Here is a 20,932-nt window from a genome sequence, read left to right on the forward strand (position 1 = left end):
CAGATTCTGATCATTCGCTTTACTGTTGAATTAAAAAAAAAAATCAATCAATCAATGAATAATGTATTCCCAGATGCACAAAATATGATTCAGATATCAATCAATCAATCAAACTTTATTTATATAGCACCTTTCAGACAAATTAAATTGCAGTTCAAAGTGCTTAACAAGAGTGCAGAAAAGTTATTGACAAAAAGTAGTTTATAAAATCATTGAGAGACTAATGCAACACCAATAAGAATTAAAAAAAAATGTATTAAAAAAATACAATAAAATACGACAAATAAAAGCAACAAGATATTAAAACAATATTTAAAATTGTAGTAGTATAAATATAAATATAAACCATAGACTGTAAATATTACATATACAACACAGAAATGACCTTTAGGAAGCCCCGCCCTGTGGTGACGTAAAGGTTGTTTGGCCTGTGACGCTGCTTGTACACGTAGCCTAGTAGGATGTGTTCACTGAAGATGGTGGCGGTGTGTCAGGCTCACTGTACTGCAGATTTGTAAGAATTTATTTACATCTTTACATATTAACGACGGGGAAGGGAGGGGGTAAGAGTGAAATAAGTTCCACGTTTGACTATGTTTTTACTCGAGAAGTTTCAATGTGATGTCCGCGGGTGGGTCGGAAACTGTTACCCCTGTAGTTAGCATAGGCTAGCCAGCGGTGCTAACTAAGCAACCGATGCTAACACTAGCTGACCAGGCAGTGAACCTGTTAAATTACGCTCGACGAGTGGTCAACGACCTGCTCGGTGTTTGCCCATGACAGTGTCGATATCTATCAAAACAAATAATAAATCATCCATTTGTGTGAACTATTTAGATTGCCATGGTTTCAGGCACAACAAGATTTACCTTTTGGATATTAAGAGTTATGCTGGGCTACATTACCGTTAGCTGCAGAGCCAGGCACTCTGCAGCTTTTCCTGCTCGGCAGCTTCACATTTGACGTTAATTTAATGCGTGTCAGATCATGTAATTGCCATCGATTGTAGCTTAGCAAAGTGTGGGATACCAATGAGTAATCGTAATCAGTAGCGAATATGTTAAAAAAGAAAAAGAAGCTTACTCTTGTGGGTTTGTTGACTGTCGGGTTAGTTGGCAGGTCAGCAGTGCTAACGTTAGCATCCGGGGTCCTGGTGACTGTTTAAACCAAGTCAGGAAGATCCGGGATTGCATTAGTGAGTTAGAGCTCTCCTGGCCAAGACTACTTGCCTGTTAGCTCTTTGTGTTATTGATCTTCGATTTCAAGTGCTGATTCTTAGTTTGTGTTAGCCTCTCTGGAGTCTAACCTCGAAATATGAACAGTGTTTGTGTCTTGACTTTGCAGCTGATGGCTCTAATAATCTCATCAGGGCATAGTCAGAGGTATTAAGCTTCTTTGTTTTGCATGTTTCAGTTTTTAACTAATGCATGCAGCAGAAGCTTTTAAGTTGCACATATGTTCAAGTTAGCTGCAGGACTTACTCCTTTTGTTTTTTAGTTTCTCTCTAAACTGTTTGTTTTCTGTTTAGAGAGAGTTAATCATATGATCTCTGTTCCTTTTATCTAAAAAAGACTTCCTGTTTTCGTCCCTTTTAAAAGAAACAAAAAAAAGTAGATAAATCAATGTCAATCAATCAATCAATCAATTTTTATTTGTATAGGCTCAACTCATAACAAGTGTTATCTCGAGACACTTTACAAAAAGCAGGTAAAAGACCTTACTCATTGTTATATTACAAAGACCAGACCTATCCATCATGAGCACTTTAGCAAAGCAGCAAAAGTTACAGTGGTAAGAAAAAAACTGACTTATTAAAAGGCAGAAATCTTCGGCCGGATCCCCGGCTCATGACGAAACAGCCTTCACAGGCCTAGACGGCGCCGGGCTTGGAAAGGGATAGGGGGAGAGATGGGATAAGATGAGGCACTACACATTACCCTTGAAACATTTCCTCCAACTGCACCAGTTCAGTGATGTCCACTCTTTGAAAACACCTAGTCATTAGTATGGCTATATAGTGTTTCTCACATCTTTTTTTTTCAGAATGATTACATTTCCAGTCATAAAATAGCAAAATACTTTATATAAAGTAACTCTTTTTACTTATAATTTGTATTTTCTTTCCGTGTTTGACATGTTTCATTAGTTTGACATCTAATTCCCTATCTGCTACCCGTGGCTGTTCATATTTTTTTTATTTAGTTGTTTGAATGAACTTAAAAATATAACTACTCTGTTTAGATTTAGATTGCTTGATACGTGAAGTCTTTTTTTGCTCTTCTCAATCTAATACTTTATGAACTATTTTTGTGCTACTCTCAAAGCTCATGTAGAAATTGCCACGTTGTAACATTTGGTAAGATAGGCTCGTAGTCTATCACAAATAAAGGTGTGGTGAAGACCATCAGAGGCATGTTTAGCTTTTTCCTAACCACTCCCTCTTTTCTTTTCTTTATTCAGCGTTGCCTGACTTCAGTCTCTTCAGTGACATCCACTAGAGTGACCTGGTCCTCGGACCTGCTTGCTCTGCAGTCATGCAGCCCCCTCCTCGGACTGGACCTCCAGGAGCCTCTGGCCCTCCACCTCCTTCAGGGCCTAATATGTTTCGTAGGACAAGGCCTCATAAGCATCCGGCAGCAGCAGCCACAATGCCACCTACATCTCATCCCATGACAGACCCTTTTGCTTTTGTTAGAGCTCCTCCCCCTATGGCTGCAGGTGGTCTCCCGACAATACCTAACAGCAACCCTCCACCAATGCAAGCCCCGCCTAACACCATGTACTCACAAGCAGGCTCTGGGTTGCCTTCACAGCCACAGACATTGGAGAATGCCTCAGCTGTTATCTCTGGTCCCCCACCATCCTCACTTCCAGGGGTGACCCTGTTCAACCCTCACAGTACAGCATCTCCAGGTGTTTACCCAGCACCCAGTCATGTGGGGTATCTACCCTCACACAGTGAACAGAGCTATTTTAATTCAACTGAACAGACACCATCAATGGGGACGGAGCCTTTACCTGGGGCCTCAGCCTCAGTAACACATCCAACACCTTTTAATCAGGACTTTACAGGACAGCCACCTCAGCCTGGGCCCTTCCAGCCAGTGCCTCCCACCACTTCATCATCCCAGTGGGCCCCTGATCATGGGAGTCGGCCTCCATCAGTTCAGAACTATTTCCAGCCTACTAGTGATCCTCCACAACAACATTTTAATTTACCTTCACAGTCCCAGATGTACCCCTCACACACCCCATCACCACATCACAATGCCCCCACCCCACCAACACAACCTGGACACCCCCAGACCCAGGCCCCTCCTCCTCCCCAGAATCCTGTAAATGCCCCTAGTTCTCAATGGCCTGACCCCAATGCAGCCCAACAGCATAATTCACACTTCCAAACTCAGAGTTACTTCAGTCAGACTTCTGCCCCCCAGGACTCATGGTTCAACCAACCACCACAGGATCCAGGCTACCACCAAATGGGGACTAGCCTTGGACATCCTCAGCCACGACCTGAATCTGCCGGATCTCAGCATGCTTCGAATGCTGGGCCTAGTTCTGCACCTGCCCCCCTCCCATACCCTCAGGAGTCTGGGGCACTCTCAATGTTCTTCAAAGACAATGATGTAGAAAATGAGGAAACACTTGCTGGAGATAGAAATAAGGCAATGAATGGTGTTCCTGGATCCTTTCAGCATCACAGTAACCCACACGCCTACAGTGGCAATGCAGATGTTCCTTTGGATTACCAAGGACCTTCTCTGCAAGATCAGTCACAACTACCAAACTTGAATTATGGAAATCATGCAACCCAGAAGCCTCCTGAGTCCCAGTATGACCATGTTGAGAATTTGGAGTGTGTCCCAAACCTGGAAGTGTTACCCAGTGACACCCCTGCTAGCCCTGCTGCTACTGCAGCCCATGGAGCAGACCAGTTCGAAACTGGGCCCAACCTGGAGACTCCAGATTCTGTTCCAAGACCAATGAGATCGGCCAGTGTGTCGTCCAACTACAGCAACATGAGCCATGGGAGTGGAACCAGCGGCCGGCGGCATCAGGGAGTCGTGGGTACCTTTATTCAGCAGGAAAGTCCACGTCTCACTGATGAAGCTAACCTGTCTGCTGCCACGGGAGGCTACTTTGAGCAGATTGACTCTTCTCCAGCTGCAGATATGGGTGCCAGACAGAGCTCCCTGGAGCAGATGTGGCATCCAACACCAAGCCCTCCCAAACCAACTGGTATCTTTCAGGCTAGTGCTAACAGCTCTTTTGAGCCTGTGCGCTCACATGGGGTTGGGGTGCGTCCTCCTGAAGTTGACAAAGCTAAAATGGTAGCAGAAGGGGGTGCAGATTCTACACCTGGCAACCTGGAGCAGCCACCTGATAATATGGAAAATATTTACAGCCCTGGGCACCCCCTGCCTGCTGTGGCTGCAGGCTCTGCACCTCATACACACCCAGTGGTTCCTGCTCAGTCCCGACCTTCATCCCGTGCTTTTGGGATGAATCGGCCCTGTGAAAGCCCTGCCACTACTCTGTGGGCTCAGAATGATCCTACCAGCTTGAGCGCTAACATCCTCTTGGCTCCTGCTGCCCCCACAGTTCTTGCCCCTTTACGTGAGCCAAGTGCTGAGGTCATACAACCTCCAGAGGATGGCCCGCTAGACTTGCAGCCCTCCCTGAGAGTCCAGCCAACGTCACAGCAACACTCAGAGAACCTAGAGAACCCACCAAAGGTGAGTGAGGCCGAACCAACTGACTCTCAAGGCAATCTTGGCTATGCGTCTCTCCTTGTGTGTGACTCGCTCCGCCAGCCTGTTTTGATTGCCCCGCCTGTGTCCAATTACAGCGTGATTCCCCCCAGTACCCCTGCTCAAACAGCCAGTCAAAGTAGCCTTAGGGAAACTACCCCACCTGCGAGATCACTCGCACAGGGACATGGTGCCAGTACCTCCCAACCGCCTTCATTAACCTCTAATCAGAATCCACTGTTTTTCCCTGGACCAATAAACTTTAGCGCTTCAGCCTCTAACACAGGCCCGCTCAATCTGACCCGAGACAACACTGCAGCGACTCTGTCAGACCTCACGCCTCCACCACAGTCTCAGCCGGTCCGCCCTCCTCTTTCCAGGGGCCAATCAGTGGGTGGGGACAGCCAAGCTGCTCTGCAAGTTAATCCACCAGCTTCTCTTGTGACTGCTACTGTCTCTAATCATAATCAGCCATCAAATTATGAACTGCTTGATTTTTCTATGCACCAATCACAGCCCCAAAACCAAGCAACTGGCCATCCCTCCTCTCTACATGAGTCTCCACAATCTAGTAATGGATTTTACCTACAGGTCACCAAAGATGCTCAGCAAGGGGTAAGAGTGAAAGGGAATGCCCCTGTCCAGACCCAGGCCTCTTCTTCCACCCCACAGGTACCACCAGCAGCCCTCCAAGTAGCTGCGAGCACCCAGTCGCCACCAGCAGCACCACCTAAAAGATCAGATTCTCAGGTTGCTCTGCAGGCACACAGTGAGGCTCCTGCTGTGCCAGTTAGTGGGGTACCGCCCTCCCATGGCCAGTATCAAAATCCGGCACAGGGGCCTGCTGACGGGGCTGCTCCGCCCCCAGGGAATATGCCTCCTCCTGCTGCCGCCAACCCTCCTGGGCCTCGAGGTCCAGTACCTCCAGGAGCTCCTCAGCCTACCCCTGCAGAGCCGCCTCGACCGCCTTCAGCTGCAGGCAGTCAGCAGGGCTATGGACCCCCTCCTCCAGGGCCAGGGCAGATGTATGGTGGCTATTATGGTAATTATGGAGAATACCCTGATAGCAGAGCACCATATCCTCCTGGCCAGTACCCACCTCCCCCTGGGGATCCCAGAGCCCAGCAGTATTATCAAGTATGTGGGAAATCCTCGTTTTAAATGAATATTTTCAAAATGTGTATTTAAAGATTTACAATACAAAAAGCACAAGAAGATAATACATGTATGGTGTGTAACTACTGCTATGCAATGTGAATGTTTAATCAGATATTTCTCATTGATGCTTTTATCTCTCAGGATGGTCAATACAGGAACAGAGCTGATCCTTGGTATGGTAGATATGAGGGGCAGGCCCAAGGTTATCGTGATCCAAACTACCAGTACAGAGAGCCTCAACCAGAGCGACCCAGCTCCAGAACCAGCCAGTACTCTGACAGGCCCTCATCTCGGTCAGTCATGTACACTGGGTGTTTTTATTTTTGTTGTTAAACACTTAATACAGTTTGTTTCGTTTTGCAAAAATGACTCAGATATTTTTTTTCTTGAATTCGACCTTTGAATCTCACTTTCTGTTTTCTCACTCCTTCAGGCAAGGCTATCCTGAAGATTACCAGAGAGCAAACCAAAGTGCCTACAATGATTATTATGCAGATTACGCCAAGCACTATGATTATGCAGGTATGAGGCTGACAGTTGAAACCTGAATGCTGAATTGTTCCCTTCACATTCTTTAAACTTGTTTTAAACTAGTTTACTAAACCCATCTACCCGGTGTATGAAAGTGGTTTGGATAAAATTCTCTAATTTTTTTCCTCTGTATTTTCTGTGCAAAGGCTACAGCTATGGACAGTATGACCCGCGGTACAGAGCATACTACGACCAGGCCTCCTGGGCAAATTATGATAACAGCTTCAGAGGCAGAGACTACTATAATCAACAGGCGTATCCTCCCAGGTATGCTGAGAAAATGTTTTACAAACTCTAAATTGCAGAAGTAGATTATTTGATTCTATTACATCAGTGCATGTTTGGGGCATTTGGTTTTATGAGGAGTAAGATAGTGTTGTAGGTGTTCGTGCTGTTATGATGGGAAGTTTCTGTGATTAACCTGTATGATGGAAAATCCAATGAAAACATAAGTTTAAAGCTCATGTGAGAAGTTTATAACTGCTTATGAAACAGACAAAAATCCTCGCCTTTGTCTCAATGAGAGACTTATAAAAGAAAACAAACCATCAGCATCAAGAACTTTTTCTTTTTTAATATCTTATACTGCAGATTTGGCCTTTATTAAAATGTTTCTCAGTAGAGATTGTCAATGAGAGATGATGTCACTGCTAAAACAAATCAGAGTAAGATTTAGTCAGGAAACACTGCTTACAAATATGCAGGATAAGATCAGCTCAGATATAAGAGTAAAGATTAAGATCAACACAAACTGAAAAGTTCCTCACAGGAGCTTTAAGGTTATAGAGTAGTTTGTCTGGAGATAGACACTCTCACACTAGTCAGATTGTTTTCCTCCTGTTTTTTAATTACCATTTGACTTTTGATGTACTAAATGCTACTTTATAACAGTTGTTTTTTTCCAGTTGCTAATGAAAAACGTTGTTCTGTTTGATGTACAAAAAAATGAACTCTCACAGGAAAGAGGGCTATGACGATCAGTGGCGATACTATCCTGGTTATGATGCAAGTTTTGACGACGATTACCGTCGCCGTGGTGGTGAAATGTACGGGGATGATTTCGACCGACGCAGCGTCCACAGCGAGCAGTCGGCACACAGCGTGCACAGCTCCCGCAGTAACCACAGCAGACAGAGCAGCTTCAGCTCACGCTCACAACAGGTGAGTGTGCGTCTTTTTTTTTATATATAGGTATACATTGGTGTTCTTGCAATGTTTAGCCCAAGACTGAGCGCCTTGTGTTTTAGTTCAATACTTCAGACAGACAAAATGTTCTCTTTAGTTCTATTTTACAGAACCTATGAATTTAGATTGTTTTTTTTTGTCTTCAAACAACTCAAAATGAAGGTGTTTGCTGTAAAGTGAAACCTGCTTTTACAGTAACAAATACGTCCCCTTAGCACCCACACCACGGCTGGTGACTCACCACAACTCAGCTCCTCTCCCTAGTTCCCTCATCCCCCCCCCCCATCCAAAGACATTAGACACCCATCTTACTAACTTGCCAGGGAATCAGTGCTATGTTTTCGTTTTCATCTCAGGTCTTCACTCACTTTAACTTGAATGTTGGAGATGAAGTGCTTTCCTAAATGCTTGTGAAGCTTTTCTCAAATATTTCCTGTTGATATTATCATGTTTCTTTACTGGTTTTTAGAAAACTCTACATTACTGTTCAGTTGGCTTACGCAGCATCGCTTGCTATGCTTAATGGGTGGGCTGTCGATTTTCTGAAAAAGATAAAGACAACGTTGTTCCCCTACATTTGAGTGTTCTGAAGATTGTGTTTTTGAAGTCAGTTTCTTCAGATTTTACATAGTTGAAAGTAACTCATGTGATAAAAGGCTTCTTGGAAGTATTTGAATCATACAGTGTAGGCCTGTGTGTTGACAAGAATCTGGTGGTATGTATCACAATACAGGGGTTTAATAATCTCTTTATATTGTGGTGCATTGCAGTATTGTACAGAACACTATGTACTGCACCTTTTATGACTGCTTGTGTTTGTTTGTGGTTACACCAGCTGTATGCTTACTTGTTATGGTAAATCAAAATATTTGTCCATATTTTCATCACCTCCTAGTGCTGAGAGTACTGCATTATTTGCTGTAGAGGTGTTTCTAAACATCCGGGGTGAGGTGGAAAGAAAGGTGTGGGTTTCAGTATTCGATTCCTTCACTCTAATAAGCTCACCCTCTTCCCATGGCTTATTTTAAGGGTGTTAATTTCTACCAATCTGAAGAGCAACTCAGATACCTTTTTTCATCTGTGCTGTATGCTCTTTCATTTTCTTGCCTATAGTCATCTATAGCTTATCTAAGACTGGAAACAGACCCTATATTAGTATTTATGCACATCAGAGTCATATGAATCTTCTATACAGTAAAAGCTGTGTATTTTAAAATGGTGTAACGATCGCTCAAAGGGATACTACATGTTGTCAAGCAGCACTATAACATCCACTGTAGCATCTTCACTTTACTATTAGCTATGCTTTTAAGCTGCCTCATGACGGCTCCTTGTTGTCAGCTGCTTCATTCTTAACATTCCTTGACAATTTTAGGATTGCCACTAGGGGGTGCAGAAATGCAAAATTTTCTCTAATCGATTACTCTTCCCATTGTTAAAGGGAGTACTCGAGTAATCGTTTTTGTACTTCTTTTTTTTTTTTTTGATTCTTTTCCCCCATGGGAGGCCTCGCCCCCAACTATGACGCGATGCTGACTGTATCTATTGATAATTTGAATCTTTTTTTTTAATAATTGTTAGTAATAGGCCTTTGTATTAACGTTCAAATATGACATTTTTACTTCAACAGACATTAAACCTCAAATAAAACTTCACACAGATGTGTTATGACCGTTTTAACACTTTATTATAATTAGAGCAGTGAGTGTGGTGAGCGGACGTGCAGACATCAATGCACACTCATCACACGTTGAAGCTGTTTTGACAGATCAAATTGCATATTTTGCTCGTTTGGGACTTTTTGTTCATTGTGAATTCATAAAGGGGTAAATTAAAGGGATATTGTTGTTAGGGTAGCAGCGTACGGATCAACAACAGACGCGTTTTAGCACAGAGCCTTTATCAGCGCTTTGTTTGTCATCTATTTTCTTTTTGCTCTCGTGCACCTGAAGTTTTATTTCTGTTTGAGTGTGCTCCTTTTTTCTGTTTTGAATTAGGCCTATCCTAGAACCCACAATGCAACAAGAAACATCTACAAAAATGTGGACTACAAAAACGATTTTCGATTAAAACATTTTTGTAACCGATTATTATTTAATGAACGAGTACTCGGGTACCCAAGTACTCGTTTGCACCCCTAATTGCCACTAATGTAGAAACGTGGCTTATGTGTGGTAAAGTGGGATAACCCCTAACGGCTATATCACATGTTTTAATGGTGTGAGGCTGGTGACTGGCTGACCCCCCCCCCTAATAAGCTCACTCTATTAGAAAAGCTACCAAACAAAACATCACACTAACACTTGTGAATGAATGAATCTTTCAGAATGATCTATTCTATGACCAGCAGAATAGTTTTAAGATGTATACAGTGAATATATTAATCCAGGTAAACAGTCTTGATTTTATAGATACAACTATTGTTACTTGGTCTTGGAAATGTATGCAACTTGCAGTGTCTTGTGTCTCTTTTGTGCTTTTTACGTGTCTTTCTATTTGATAATTATCTCTGTTTGTCTCCCCACCCTGCAGAGCCAGGTATACAGAAGCCAGCCTGATTTAGTGTCCGCAGTATATGACACAACAGCATCCACTCTGGCTGCGGACTACTCCTATGTCCAGTACCCGAACCAGACTGATGCTTCCCAGAACTACAGCCAGTACCTCTACCCATCTGAGTACCCCACAGAAAGCACCTGGATCGCCCCTGAGCAACGTAAGCACTAACTACACCCTGAGATATTGGATGTTAAATGTTGGTTCACTCATTTGTGGCTTTTTGTCTAATAGATAATTTTCTTCCCCCTCAAGCTCCCCCTCGTCCTGTAACACCAGAGAAGTTCTCCATACCCCATCGATGTGCCCGCTTTGGACCTGGTGGTCATTTAGTTCAAGTTCTACCAAATCTCCCTTCAGCTGGGCAGCCTGCGCTCGTTGACATCCACAACATGGAGGTACATTTTTAATGGACTGAACTGTATGTCTACACCTGACTGTAGGATTATTAGTACTGTGTTCATGAAGGGCGAGAGAGGCTGTAACAGTGGATCTAAACATGGAGTGTTCATGGGGCTGTATTATTATTAAATGTCATACATTATTAATAATCATCAGTGTCTCAGTGTCTACATAACAGAAAACTGAAACCTCAAACCACTGGCCTGTTACACTTGGAAATTCAGGCGTGTCCCAATATGTTTGTAGTTAATCTGGGTTGTGTACAGTAGGTCTAGCGAGCAGTATTTTGCATTTAATGGAATTTTGAATATGCCCTGACTACATTTTCCACTTTTTATAAGGCTTCACATAAAAATGCTACAGTACTAAGATTTTTCTGAAAGAGAGAGCTAAAATTCCACTGGTTTGTAAGTTGCATAAAAAAATCAATAAATCAGATATAAAAAAAAGATATACAAATAGACATCTACATTTAATTATCCTTTAAATAGACACACTAAACGTTTAAGAGTAAATCACAAAATGATGTTGAATAGGAAAATGGTACTTAACCATTCACCACAATGCAGGAAGTTACGCGATTTATGCTCAACATTTCCTGCTGCAACATCGCTGCACTTAGTATATTCAGTAGATTTCTACTTCCTTTGCTTATCTGGCCCCTGGAAGTGGTATGATCTGCCTTTGAGAAGAGATAATGACCCAAGAAGAGATCCCCCGACAATGCACCATTTATTACTCGATTATCTGAAACCATTACTTCAAAATAGAGAGGGGATTTTTTTAAAGGAAGCAAGGCACTAACAACCCTGTAACCTCTTTTAAAAACAAGTGTATTTAACCAGGAAACATGTGAACTGAGAGGGAAAAATGTAGCACCTTAGCTAATTCTTCATGCTCCTGAGAATGTTACACACATGGTGAATACAACCAGAAACACGTGTTATTTTCTCTTTTTAAACTTGAATACATAAAGGCACACACTTCAGCAATCACTCAACTAAAGGCTGTAAAAATGGACGTGTTATTTAGAGCATGTTTGTGTTTTCAGACCATGCTGCAGGACACCCCAGATCAGGTAGAACTGCGAGCCTTCCCTGGACCTCTTGTAAAGTAAGTGTTTGTGCTCTTTTTCTACTTCAGCTTTGAGTTACTAACCTTTAAATGCCAAGGCCTTTCAGTATTCTTCTCCCCTCTCTGGCTCTCTGTCATCAGACCCTCTAGTTCCTGCTGAAATCTTAAATCTTGCCCTGCTGCATACTCTTGCTCTGAATTGCCTAATAAAGTCAGCAAAATGATAGTTATTGGTCTAATCTATAATTAAAAAAAATGCAAACAAAACAGTTTTGTGTTGGATTATAGTGCCTTGTTGTTAGTGAACAGGTGTTAAAGTTAGCTTTGGGTTGAGCTACTGTCGATACGTCTCACATCTTGTATCCTGTCCTTTTAGAGAGGAGACCCATAAGGTGGATGTGATCAAATTCTCCCAGAACAAGTTGTTGGAGTGCTCACGTGATAATGATCTGTTGGACAAGGACTCTGCCCTCCTGCTCTGGGACTTCATCATACTGCTCTGTAGACAGAACGGGGTAAGTCTGAGCAGTCACGATTGAGAATTTGTCTGAATATGACGTGTGATGTGTGCGTCTGAAACAAAAGTCTCTTCTGTCTGTTTGCTTCCTGAAGACTGTGGTCGGCACAGACATCGCTGATCTCCTGCTGAAAGAGCATCGCTCTGTCTGGCTGCCGGGTAAAAGTCCCAATGAGGCTAACTTGATTGATTTCAACAATGAGCCGCTGGAACGAGCTGAAGAAGAACCGGGTGCCAGACCGCTGTCCCTCCTATCTGACACCTTCTTGACCGTCCCAGAGAATGTTGGCAAGGAAACGGAACGCTTCAGGGAGCTGCTACTGTTTGGTCGCAAGAAGGTGAAGAAACACCCTCTTTCAATGTAAACTAGCAATTAAACCAGTATCTTGTGAAATCTAACATGACTTCCACTTTATCTTTATAATAGGATGCACTAGAAGCAGCTATGAAAGGAGGTCTCTGGGGCCATGCTCTGCTGTTAGCCAGTAAAATGGACAACAGGACGCATGCTCGGGTCATGACAAGGTAATATATCAGCTGTGACTCTTAAAATTGGTTGCAACTTTACTTTTGTGATCTTTTTTTTAAGGTTTTCCAACGCAATATTGTTTTTGTCTTTGTTGTTTAGGTTTGCAAACAGTTTGCCCATCAATGACCCTCTTCAGACGGTGTACCAGCTGATGTCAGGAAGGATGCCTGCATCAGCCACTGTAAGGATTGCTCCGGTTCTCTCTCTCTCTTAGCCACTCACACTTTATTTTTACATTATGATATTCTGAGGAGGTTGTAAAAGGTAGTGTTTTTCCATTTGAGTTGACGTTGTTTTTGTTGACTGTAGTGCTGCGGAGAGGAGAAGTGGGGTGACTGGCGCCCTCACCTGGCCATGGTGCTGTCAAACCTCACACACACCCTGGACCTGGACACTCGCACGATCACCACCATGGGTGACACTCTCGGTAGGAATGCATCTCAAAGGCAGACTTTTTTTTTTTTTTTTTTTTTTTACACTTTGGCAAAATTAAAAATATTTTTTTATTTTAATTTTGTGATGTTGCAGCTTCCAAGGGGCTGATCGATGCGGCACACTTCTGCTACTTGATGGCCCAAGTTGGTCTGGGAGTTTTCACGAAGAAAAGCACCAAGATGGTTCTGATTGGCTCAAACCACAGGTAAGACACAGAGGCAGGCCAACGCACACATTTGAGGGACATTTGATCTTACAATACAGTTTGTGTGGAAAATGCAACCAAAAATAACGACGTATCTCTCTATTCGTTGCAGTATGCCCTTTTATCAATTTGCAACAAATGAAGCAATCCAAAGGACTGAAGCTTACGAGTACGCCCAATCTCTGGGCTCCCTGCCGTGCTCACTGCCCAATTTCCAGGTAGGTGTTTGTAGTGTTTAGTCAACACTTTTAGAGTTGTTGAGAAAACACATGATAGACTGCGATGTGTTAAATCCCTCTACCTATGTGGCATAGCCCACATTTAAGGATTGTCATACAAAAGGATCATTTTTCTCTTTTTTCTTTTTAGGTATTCAAGTTGATCTATGCATGCCGATTGGCTGAAGCAGGCCTCAGTGCTCAGGCCTTCCACTACTGTGAAGTCATCTCTAGGAATGTCCTCATGCAGCCTTCCTACTTCTCTCCTGTTTTCATAAGCCAAATCATACAGGTATACAAACACAACTCCTATGCAATCTCCTCTTTTCCTCTATGCACTGTGAGTTGTACCCTGTTTTGCATTGTAAAAAAAAAACAAAAAAACATTACAATTATTTTTTTCAGATCTCTGAAAAGCTGAGATTCTTTGATCCTCAACTGAAGGAGAAACCTGAGCAGGAGCTGTTCAACGAGCCTGAGTGGCTGATTCACCTAAGAAAGCTGGATGGACAGATCAAGGTGAGGAGGAAAGGTGTTTGAAGTGCTTGTGTAGATGAGGGTGCCAATTCATATTCAGAGTATTCATGACCATACCAGAATGTTAAACTTCCTCACTACCATCATACACACGTCTAATTATGTAAATATTAATCAAAGTACCAGTGATTTTAATCATTTTGTTTAAAAGCTTTGCTATTTACCTACAGCTAAAGCATCAAATGTAAAAAAAATTACAAAAAAAACGGGGACAACATGATTTAAAATACATGGTATCAAAGAAGTTTTAAAGTAAAAAAAAAAAAAAGAAGCTGATTTGTAAGTATTGTTTTGGGGGGGGGGGTTGAGCATTTACAGTGTATTCCTTAAAATACATGTGTTGTATTTTGAAGAGAATAATCAAGACATCATATTTTAATGTCTAGTTTATACAGTTTCCACTCACTGCTGTGATATTGTGATCATCTCTGTTATTGTTCCCATGTAACAAATGTTTCCTGCTTGTCTTTGTTATTTTAGACCGGGGTCATTTTGTACAATACAGACAGAACAACTCCTACACAGTTTGAATGCAGCAGCAGCCCCAGCTCTGACTTGGACCAGCACAGTCCACCTGAACCATACAACAACAACATACCGGTGGAGTTTGATGGCCACACCCCTGACAACCCATTAATGAGCTCATTACTTCCTGGAACTACACCACAGGGAGTACAGCTGATGCCTCCAGGTGTGTGTATGAAAATGCTTCTGTGGTCTTTTTCTCTTTGCTATGAGTCTGATTCAAAGTAAATCAAATCTCATCTCTACACTTTCTCTAGCCCCAGCCCACACTTCTATCCTGCATGACGGGATGGTCCCCCATCAGCCTCTACCACAGAATGAAGCTCCCCAGTTCTACCCAGTACCCCCCACTGGACAACCAGGCCACTTCCCTGTCTCAGGATACCCTCCACAGGACCCCACCTTTGCCCCTCCTCCTTTCCAGCCCCAACCGGAGCAGACAGAGATGTATCCAGGCCCCCATCAACAGCCTGCTTCAGCACCTTCTCAAATGGTCCAGATGTCACCACACATGCCCCCCCAGGTGCAGCATTCACCTGTACAGATGAACCCTCCGACACTCCAGATGCCTCCGCACATGCCCCCTTCTCCTGGGCACATGCCACATGTAGAGCATCTCCCCCGCTCCCCAACAGAGATGCACATGAGTCAACAAATATCAGCCTCTCCACCAAGAAGCTCTCTCACACCTCAGGATGACTTCTATGACCAAATGGCTCACATGGTCAGTATCTGACTGTCTAATAATGAAATATACATCATTTCTCTTTGAGAAACTAGGAATCATCCGTCAATCGAAGTGGACTTATCTCTGTGTTACTTAAAAGTAAGACACTAAATTAGTCTTTTTGTTGGTGCTGCAGGGTCCAGGAAGGCGATCAAGGACCACTTCACAGTCTTCAATGCATATGGTGTGTTGCTTTTCTTATTTTTGCACGTCACAAAAAGAATGAGCAAAAAAAAAACAAAAAGAAGCCATCTTTAGTCTAAAATAGAGAAAACAGAATATAGGGAAGTGCAGCCTGTCCCTAGAAAACCCTAAACAGGACTATATTAAGGTTACAAGGAAACAAGTGCAAGAACTATTAAAAATTCTGACGCATCATTTCACGATCTACAGGGTTCAGGACGGCGCTCTCGCAACAACTCCGTATCCTCCACTCACTCTGGAGGAAGAGAGCGGAGCAACTCTTTCAAGCAGGCCTCTCCACCTCCACCTTCGATCCCCGAACAGCCTCGCAAAGAAGAAGTGAAACAGATGAGGAAAGACTCCCCGAAAAAGGTTCACATTACCGTCTCAGTATTCAGTTCAATTCTATTCCTACAGCGGACACAAATGACCTGTATAATATTTTTCCACAGAGTGGTCTTGGTGGCTTGATGAGGTGGATCTATGGGAAGGGAAAGAATGAGGCTCACTTGCCAGACGACAAAAACAAATCTGTAAGTTTGAGCTGTTACATGTGGAGATCTTGTTTTATCATTTAATGTTTCCACAAAGGCCCGTCTTGTGTTCGACATGGGATCAGTACTGATGAGCGCGACGTGTTCTTGTTTTCAGATTGTTTGGGATGAACAGAAGCAGAGATGGGTGGACAATAACGAGCCTGAGGAGGAGGTCTGTAAAGCTGGTCTACACTTGATATTTGATTGATTTTGTTGTTTAAACGGAGCAACTGAAAGCTAAAAAGATCAACCACTACAGATGTTAAAAGTTTGTGTTGTGTTCTTGTAGAGCAAACCTCCTCCACCACCTCCGTCTGGTTTCCCCATGATGCCTCAGATGCCTGCTGCCCCCCCTGGAGGCATGGCAGGACCCCCAGGTGGTGGTCCTCCTGTCAACATGTTTTCCAGGAAGGCAGGTGAGATGAGGGGGGAAACACTTTGGCTCACATAGTTCAGTCGTGTCAAAGGAATCAAAAAAATTGTTAAAAAAATTACTCAGTCAGTGCTCAGGTCTATTCTCTCTTTTTCTTGCCACTCAGATGTTTTTGTGTTTTCCTTTTTCAGGCACGAGGAGTAGATATGTGGATGTTCTAAACCCCAGTAAAACAGCAAAACCAGCTGGATTAGCCCCTGCTCCGGCAGATATCTTTGCTCCTTTGGCACCAATGCCCATGCCTGCAAACCTATTTGTGCCTAGTTCAGGTGAGAATCGTATTTTAAAACAGATTCAATGCACTTGGTTTATATTTGTAGCAGAACAGTGAGAAAGGATGACAAATGTTTTTTGTATTCCCCGTTGGAATTAAAAAGTGGATTCAATGTAGAAGTAACGGAATATTTTAACGTCTGTGATGTAGCTCCTGACGATCAGCAGCCTTTAGAGGGCAGTGAAGGAGGAAACCACGAGCAGAATTCACCAAACAGCAGCGCTGCTCCACAGGTATCTATATGTCTTAATTGGTGTATTAATTAGTGGTGTTATTAAACGGGTGTAAAAGTGGTATCAATCTGTAAATCAAATCTCTGTAAGAACATTTCTTATTTCTTCAAGTAGTGGTCCTAAAATGGGGATGTGCAGTAGGACGATATCAGGTCTGACGATCTGCTCATGCAGAGAGACTGTAGCATCGTGCTACAGAGCACATTCTATCTTTAGCATTTTAAAGCTCATACACAAATGCACCCAAAGTTTTTCCTCTCATCCAATTGCTATGATTGGTTTATCTGTGTGTTTGTAGGGAAGGCAGAAAACGAACTAGCAAATACAGTGAAGTGTACTGTAGGTAGTGTCTTGGATTATTTTCACAAACAAGCAGGCTGAAAGTGAAATGTAAGAGCTAGTCCCTAAAACTAAATCTATCTCTGAAATATTAAACTGGTTGGGGTTTTCCCAAACCCACAAGGCGTAAACTATTATTTACTAAGTTTGCACGGATAAGACTTACACATCACATGGCAACACAACAAACCTTTTTAACTACATAAGAGACAGCATCCTAAACAGCATTCTCAAAGTTAAACACAAGAACAGCCACACCGCAGTCAGCAGAGGAAAGTCGTGATGTTTGAATTGTTGCTGCAGATAATCGTACTTGCACACATTGGGGGTGCCGTATAGAAATTCTGAAGAATACAGGAAAAATGTTCTGGGTAACATGAAAGGAAATGTTGCAAGAGATAAGAGGCAGATTTGCTGTCGTTCAGCGAGTCAACAGAAAGGTTAAAGCCGAAGCTCCACTCATCCGCTCTCCTCTTGTTGCACTTCTCTGCGTCCCTTCAGATGTTCAACCCGACGTTGTTACCACCTGCTCCAGAAGGTCCTCCTGTGCCTGACGGCTCACAGTCTGGAGAGGTAAGACCCATTATTTCCTATCAGCCACCTTAATACCATCATGCCATCACTGCATCATGAAGCTCAACATCCTAACCGCCAGTGCGTGCAGTTAACGTCTTTGTTAGAATAAAAGTAGGAGGGTTTTGAATGTCAGGCCGATAGAAAGCATGCATGTCAACCTAAAATCTTTGTACATATTCATGCTAAATGTGCACACTAAATGAAATGTAAAACCTCTTTTCTATTTGCTGTTATAATCTAAAACTGTCCGTCTTGTTTTCAATTTTTTTCAATCATCATAATTTCCTATAGCTGTTTTTTTTTTTGTTTATTTGAACTGCTGAATTGGGAAAGAGATCTAATCAAATGCATGAGAGTTTATTAATCTGGGTTTGTGGTTTGTGTTTTTTTGTTGTCTTCTGTTTATTTCCCTCCTGCTCTCTTTAGCTCTCACGTTCTAGCTCAATGAGTTCTTTATCACGCGAAGTGAGTCAGCATTTAAACCAGGTACCTTTAGCAGAGCCTTAAGTGGTCCACTCTCACCATCGCCTGCCACCCACTTAGATCAACACTTCACTCGTAGAATGCTTCACAATTTTTGCACCTGACTGCTTTTACCGCCCATCAAACCCAGGATGTCTGCCTGCGCACCTGCCTGCTGTCTCCAGCATTACTAACATAACTCTGTGTCTGCTACAGTTAAACCCAGAAAATCATTCAAACTAATCAGATACTGTAATGAATTCTTTATCAGCATGCTGGCAGCATGAATGTGGATTGTAATGTTGGTCCAAACTGAAATATTTTCAAACGAGCGGTGTTTTGTGTTGTATAGCAAATGCTATCATGCAACACTTAGATCATAATGGTGGTATGAACCCTTCCCAACACTGTGCTGTGTTAGCATGACAGTGTTAGCATCAACCTTAAAGCACAGCTGTACAGCCCCCAAAGAGCTGCTAGCATGTCTGTAAACAGTAGTGAACCATTTTCTTAATTTAAAGGACACTTGTTACCTTTTGAGCAATGATTCAAAGTGCTGTAGACGGCTACAGGAACACCCCTTTGTTTGTCGTCATGGGGACTCACAGCTCTATTAACACGTCACATAGCTTGCATGATAACTGAAATATGTGCAACAGTGGTTTGTAATGCTGCCTCACATTGGATCCAACTCCTCTTTGCCATTATGTTTCCAATTCTTTTCTTTTTTTTTTTTTTAACAATCCATTCCTCCCTTCCTCCTGCCATAGAAGTGTGTGGATTAAACCACTGCACACACTGTTGTGACTCTTGTTTGTTCTTTTCAGAATCATCCTGCCCCGGTAGCTGCACCCACTGGAGGCGTCACTTTTTATAACCCCGCACAGTTTGCACAGGTGAAGACCGTTTGAATATTTCTTGACCTCTTGTTTGTCCCTTTCGCCTCATGAAGCTCATACTTGGTTTTTTTATTATTTCTGTTTTCACAGACTAGTGCACCATCAGGAGGTGCACACCGCTCTAGTCGACTGGGCGGCCAGCGTCAGTACCCAGTGTTGAAGTAAACGCCATCTTGCAGAGAGATTGTGTAAACAGACTTGTTAAATAGAGTGATATCCTACCTGGAAGTAAATGAAGCACATGGACAAACTGCAATCCGTCTAAAGGACCGTTCTTTTCTGCCTGTACCTAAGAAGAACATAATCACAGTCTCCATCATGTTTATTCTTCAAAGAGCTTAATCACCCTTTCATCTGTTCTCTTGGTTCAGTAGTTGTCACTGGTGACCAGCGTTTTCTTGAAGGGCTTTCTCCTGCATCCATACAGAAAACAGACAGTAGTATGACTTTTAACAAACATTTAAAGGTTTATCCGAGGCGCGTTTATACATAAAAGTGTACATTGCTGAAGGCATAATTTAGTGAACAATAAATATGTTGCTCCTCAAGGCTGTCCAGCTTCCCCTCAAAGTAACACAGTTGTCAGAATGATCATCGCAGGTCCTGTTTTAGGTGTCTCTGTGTGTCTAAAATCCAAATGTAAATGTTTGATTGATTGATTGTATGTGTGATGGATAGTGAAAAGCGGCGTCTTTTTTCCTTTCATTTCTATGTGCATTTGCGGCTTTTCAGAGTACTTCTGTCGACTTGAGAGAGAAGTACTCTGACCAGGATAGCATTTAGTGTGAGAATGAATTGTGTCAATGTGCATTGTCTGCTGTGATTTTTTGTTGTTGTTGCTTTTCTTCAGGCACCCTCCATTAAAGAGAGGGGTGTTGGTTGACACAGGTAAGATACGTATACTGGCTTAATAACCCTGATTTGAGATATTTATTTAATGTCTTCATGTCCTCCCTGCCCATCATTCATTTTTGAGTTCAAGGATGCAGCAGGGTCTTTCGTCAAAGTAAAGCTTCAACTCTCCAATGAGAAATGTGATGGAATATGTGAGACAACGAGGTGGTTTTCAGAACAGCAAGAGTTGGGATTAAAACCGCATTTTAAATGTCACTAAAATAAATCTATCCAAATATGTGTATATCAGATTGATTGTATTTATGAACTGTAGGTATAAAAGTGTGTGTGTGTGTGTGTGTGTGTGTGTGTGTGTGTGGAACAACAAATTTTTCTGATCAGCTTTGAAGAAATGCATTTATGATCCACCAGAGATGATGTTGATTCATACTCTTTATCATTTTTGTTTTGCTACTGCAGACAAATAAAACTATCTAAATTGTGAGATGAGAGCTAATTGTACACTTACTACTTCCATGTCATTCTAATTTACTGATTTGATTCTGTTCAATCATTTGTCATCCCAAATGTTTATTATTTAGTCATTTTGTTGACAGAAGGTTAAGATTTTACAAGGTCCCCTTTTGTTTCAGAGAACGAATTGTTTTCCCCCAATGTGTAAGAATGCACTCTGTGAAGTTCTTGACAGGAATACATAAACATTGAAAGCAAAATGGTAATAAAGTTATTTTTTGCGCTCTGTAGCACTTTGAAAAAAATGTCTATTGGTTTTATTTACTATAGAGTAAG

The 20,932-nt window shown here is 42.5% G+C and overlaps 1 protein-coding gene across 4 annotated transcripts; it reads left to right on the forward strand.

Moving 5' to 3' along the window:
• The first annotated feature begins 419 nt into the window (after positions 1-419).
• On the forward strand, positions 420-20,627 carry sec16a (SEC16 homolog A, endoplasmic reticulum export factor). Of its 4 annotated transcripts, XM_020653342.3 has the most exons (32): positions 421-514; positions 2,461-4,739; positions 5,346-5,891; positions 6,054-6,205; positions 6,346-6,434; positions 6,590-6,710; positions 7,403-7,604; positions 10,161-10,344; positions 10,440-10,582; positions 11,638-11,699; positions 12,037-12,175; positions 12,273-12,515; positions 12,605-12,702; positions 12,806-12,887; positions 13,016-13,133; positions 13,235-13,346; positions 13,459-13,564; positions 13,716-13,856; positions 13,970-14,083; positions 14,582-14,792; positions 14,884-15,350; positions 15,490-15,537; positions 15,747-15,908; positions 15,989-16,069; positions 16,188-16,244; positions 16,362-16,488; positions 16,637-16,774; positions 16,930-17,012; positions 17,853-17,924; positions 18,354-18,413; positions 19,217-19,285; positions 19,379-20,627. In XM_020653342.3, exons 2-32 carry the CDS (start codon positions 2,535-2,537, stop codon positions 19,451-19,453), a joined length of 6,507 nt encoding a protein of 2,168 aa, XP_020508998.1. In that variant the 5' UTR covers positions 421-514; positions 2,461-2,534; the 3' UTR covers positions 19,454-20,627. The 4 variants fall into 4 exon arrangements, with proteins under 4 accessions (XP_020508995.1, XP_065821598.1, XP_020508997.1 ...); XM_020653339.3 differs by having other exon boundaries at positions 420-514; positions 2,461-5,891; XM_065965526.1 differs by having other exon boundaries at positions 420-514; positions 2,461-5,891; positions 18,354-18,392.
• The last annotated feature ends 305 nt before the right edge of the window (positions 20,628-20,932 follow it).

This window comes from Labrus bergylta, chromosome 17 (assembly GCF_963930695.1).
Source record: "Labrus bergylta chromosome 17, fLabBer1.1, whole genome shotgun sequence".
Taxonomy (NCBI): Eukaryota; Metazoa; Chordata; class Actinopteri; order Labriformes; family Labridae; genus Labrus; species Labrus bergylta.

Coding starts and splice junctions, on each gene's coding strand:
- sec16a (XM_020653339.3), top strand. CDS start 2,535: ATGCAGCCCCCTCCTCGGACTGGACCTCCAGGAGCCTCTGGCCCTCCA. Junction 6,711..7,402: donor CAACAGGCGTATCCTCCCAG/GTATGCTGAGAA, acceptor GAACTCTCACAG/GAAAGAGGGCTATGACGATC. Junction 17,925..18,353: donor ACGGCTCACAGTCTGGAGAG/GTAAGACCCATT, acceptor TGCTCTCTTTAG/CTCTCACGTTCTAGCTCAAT.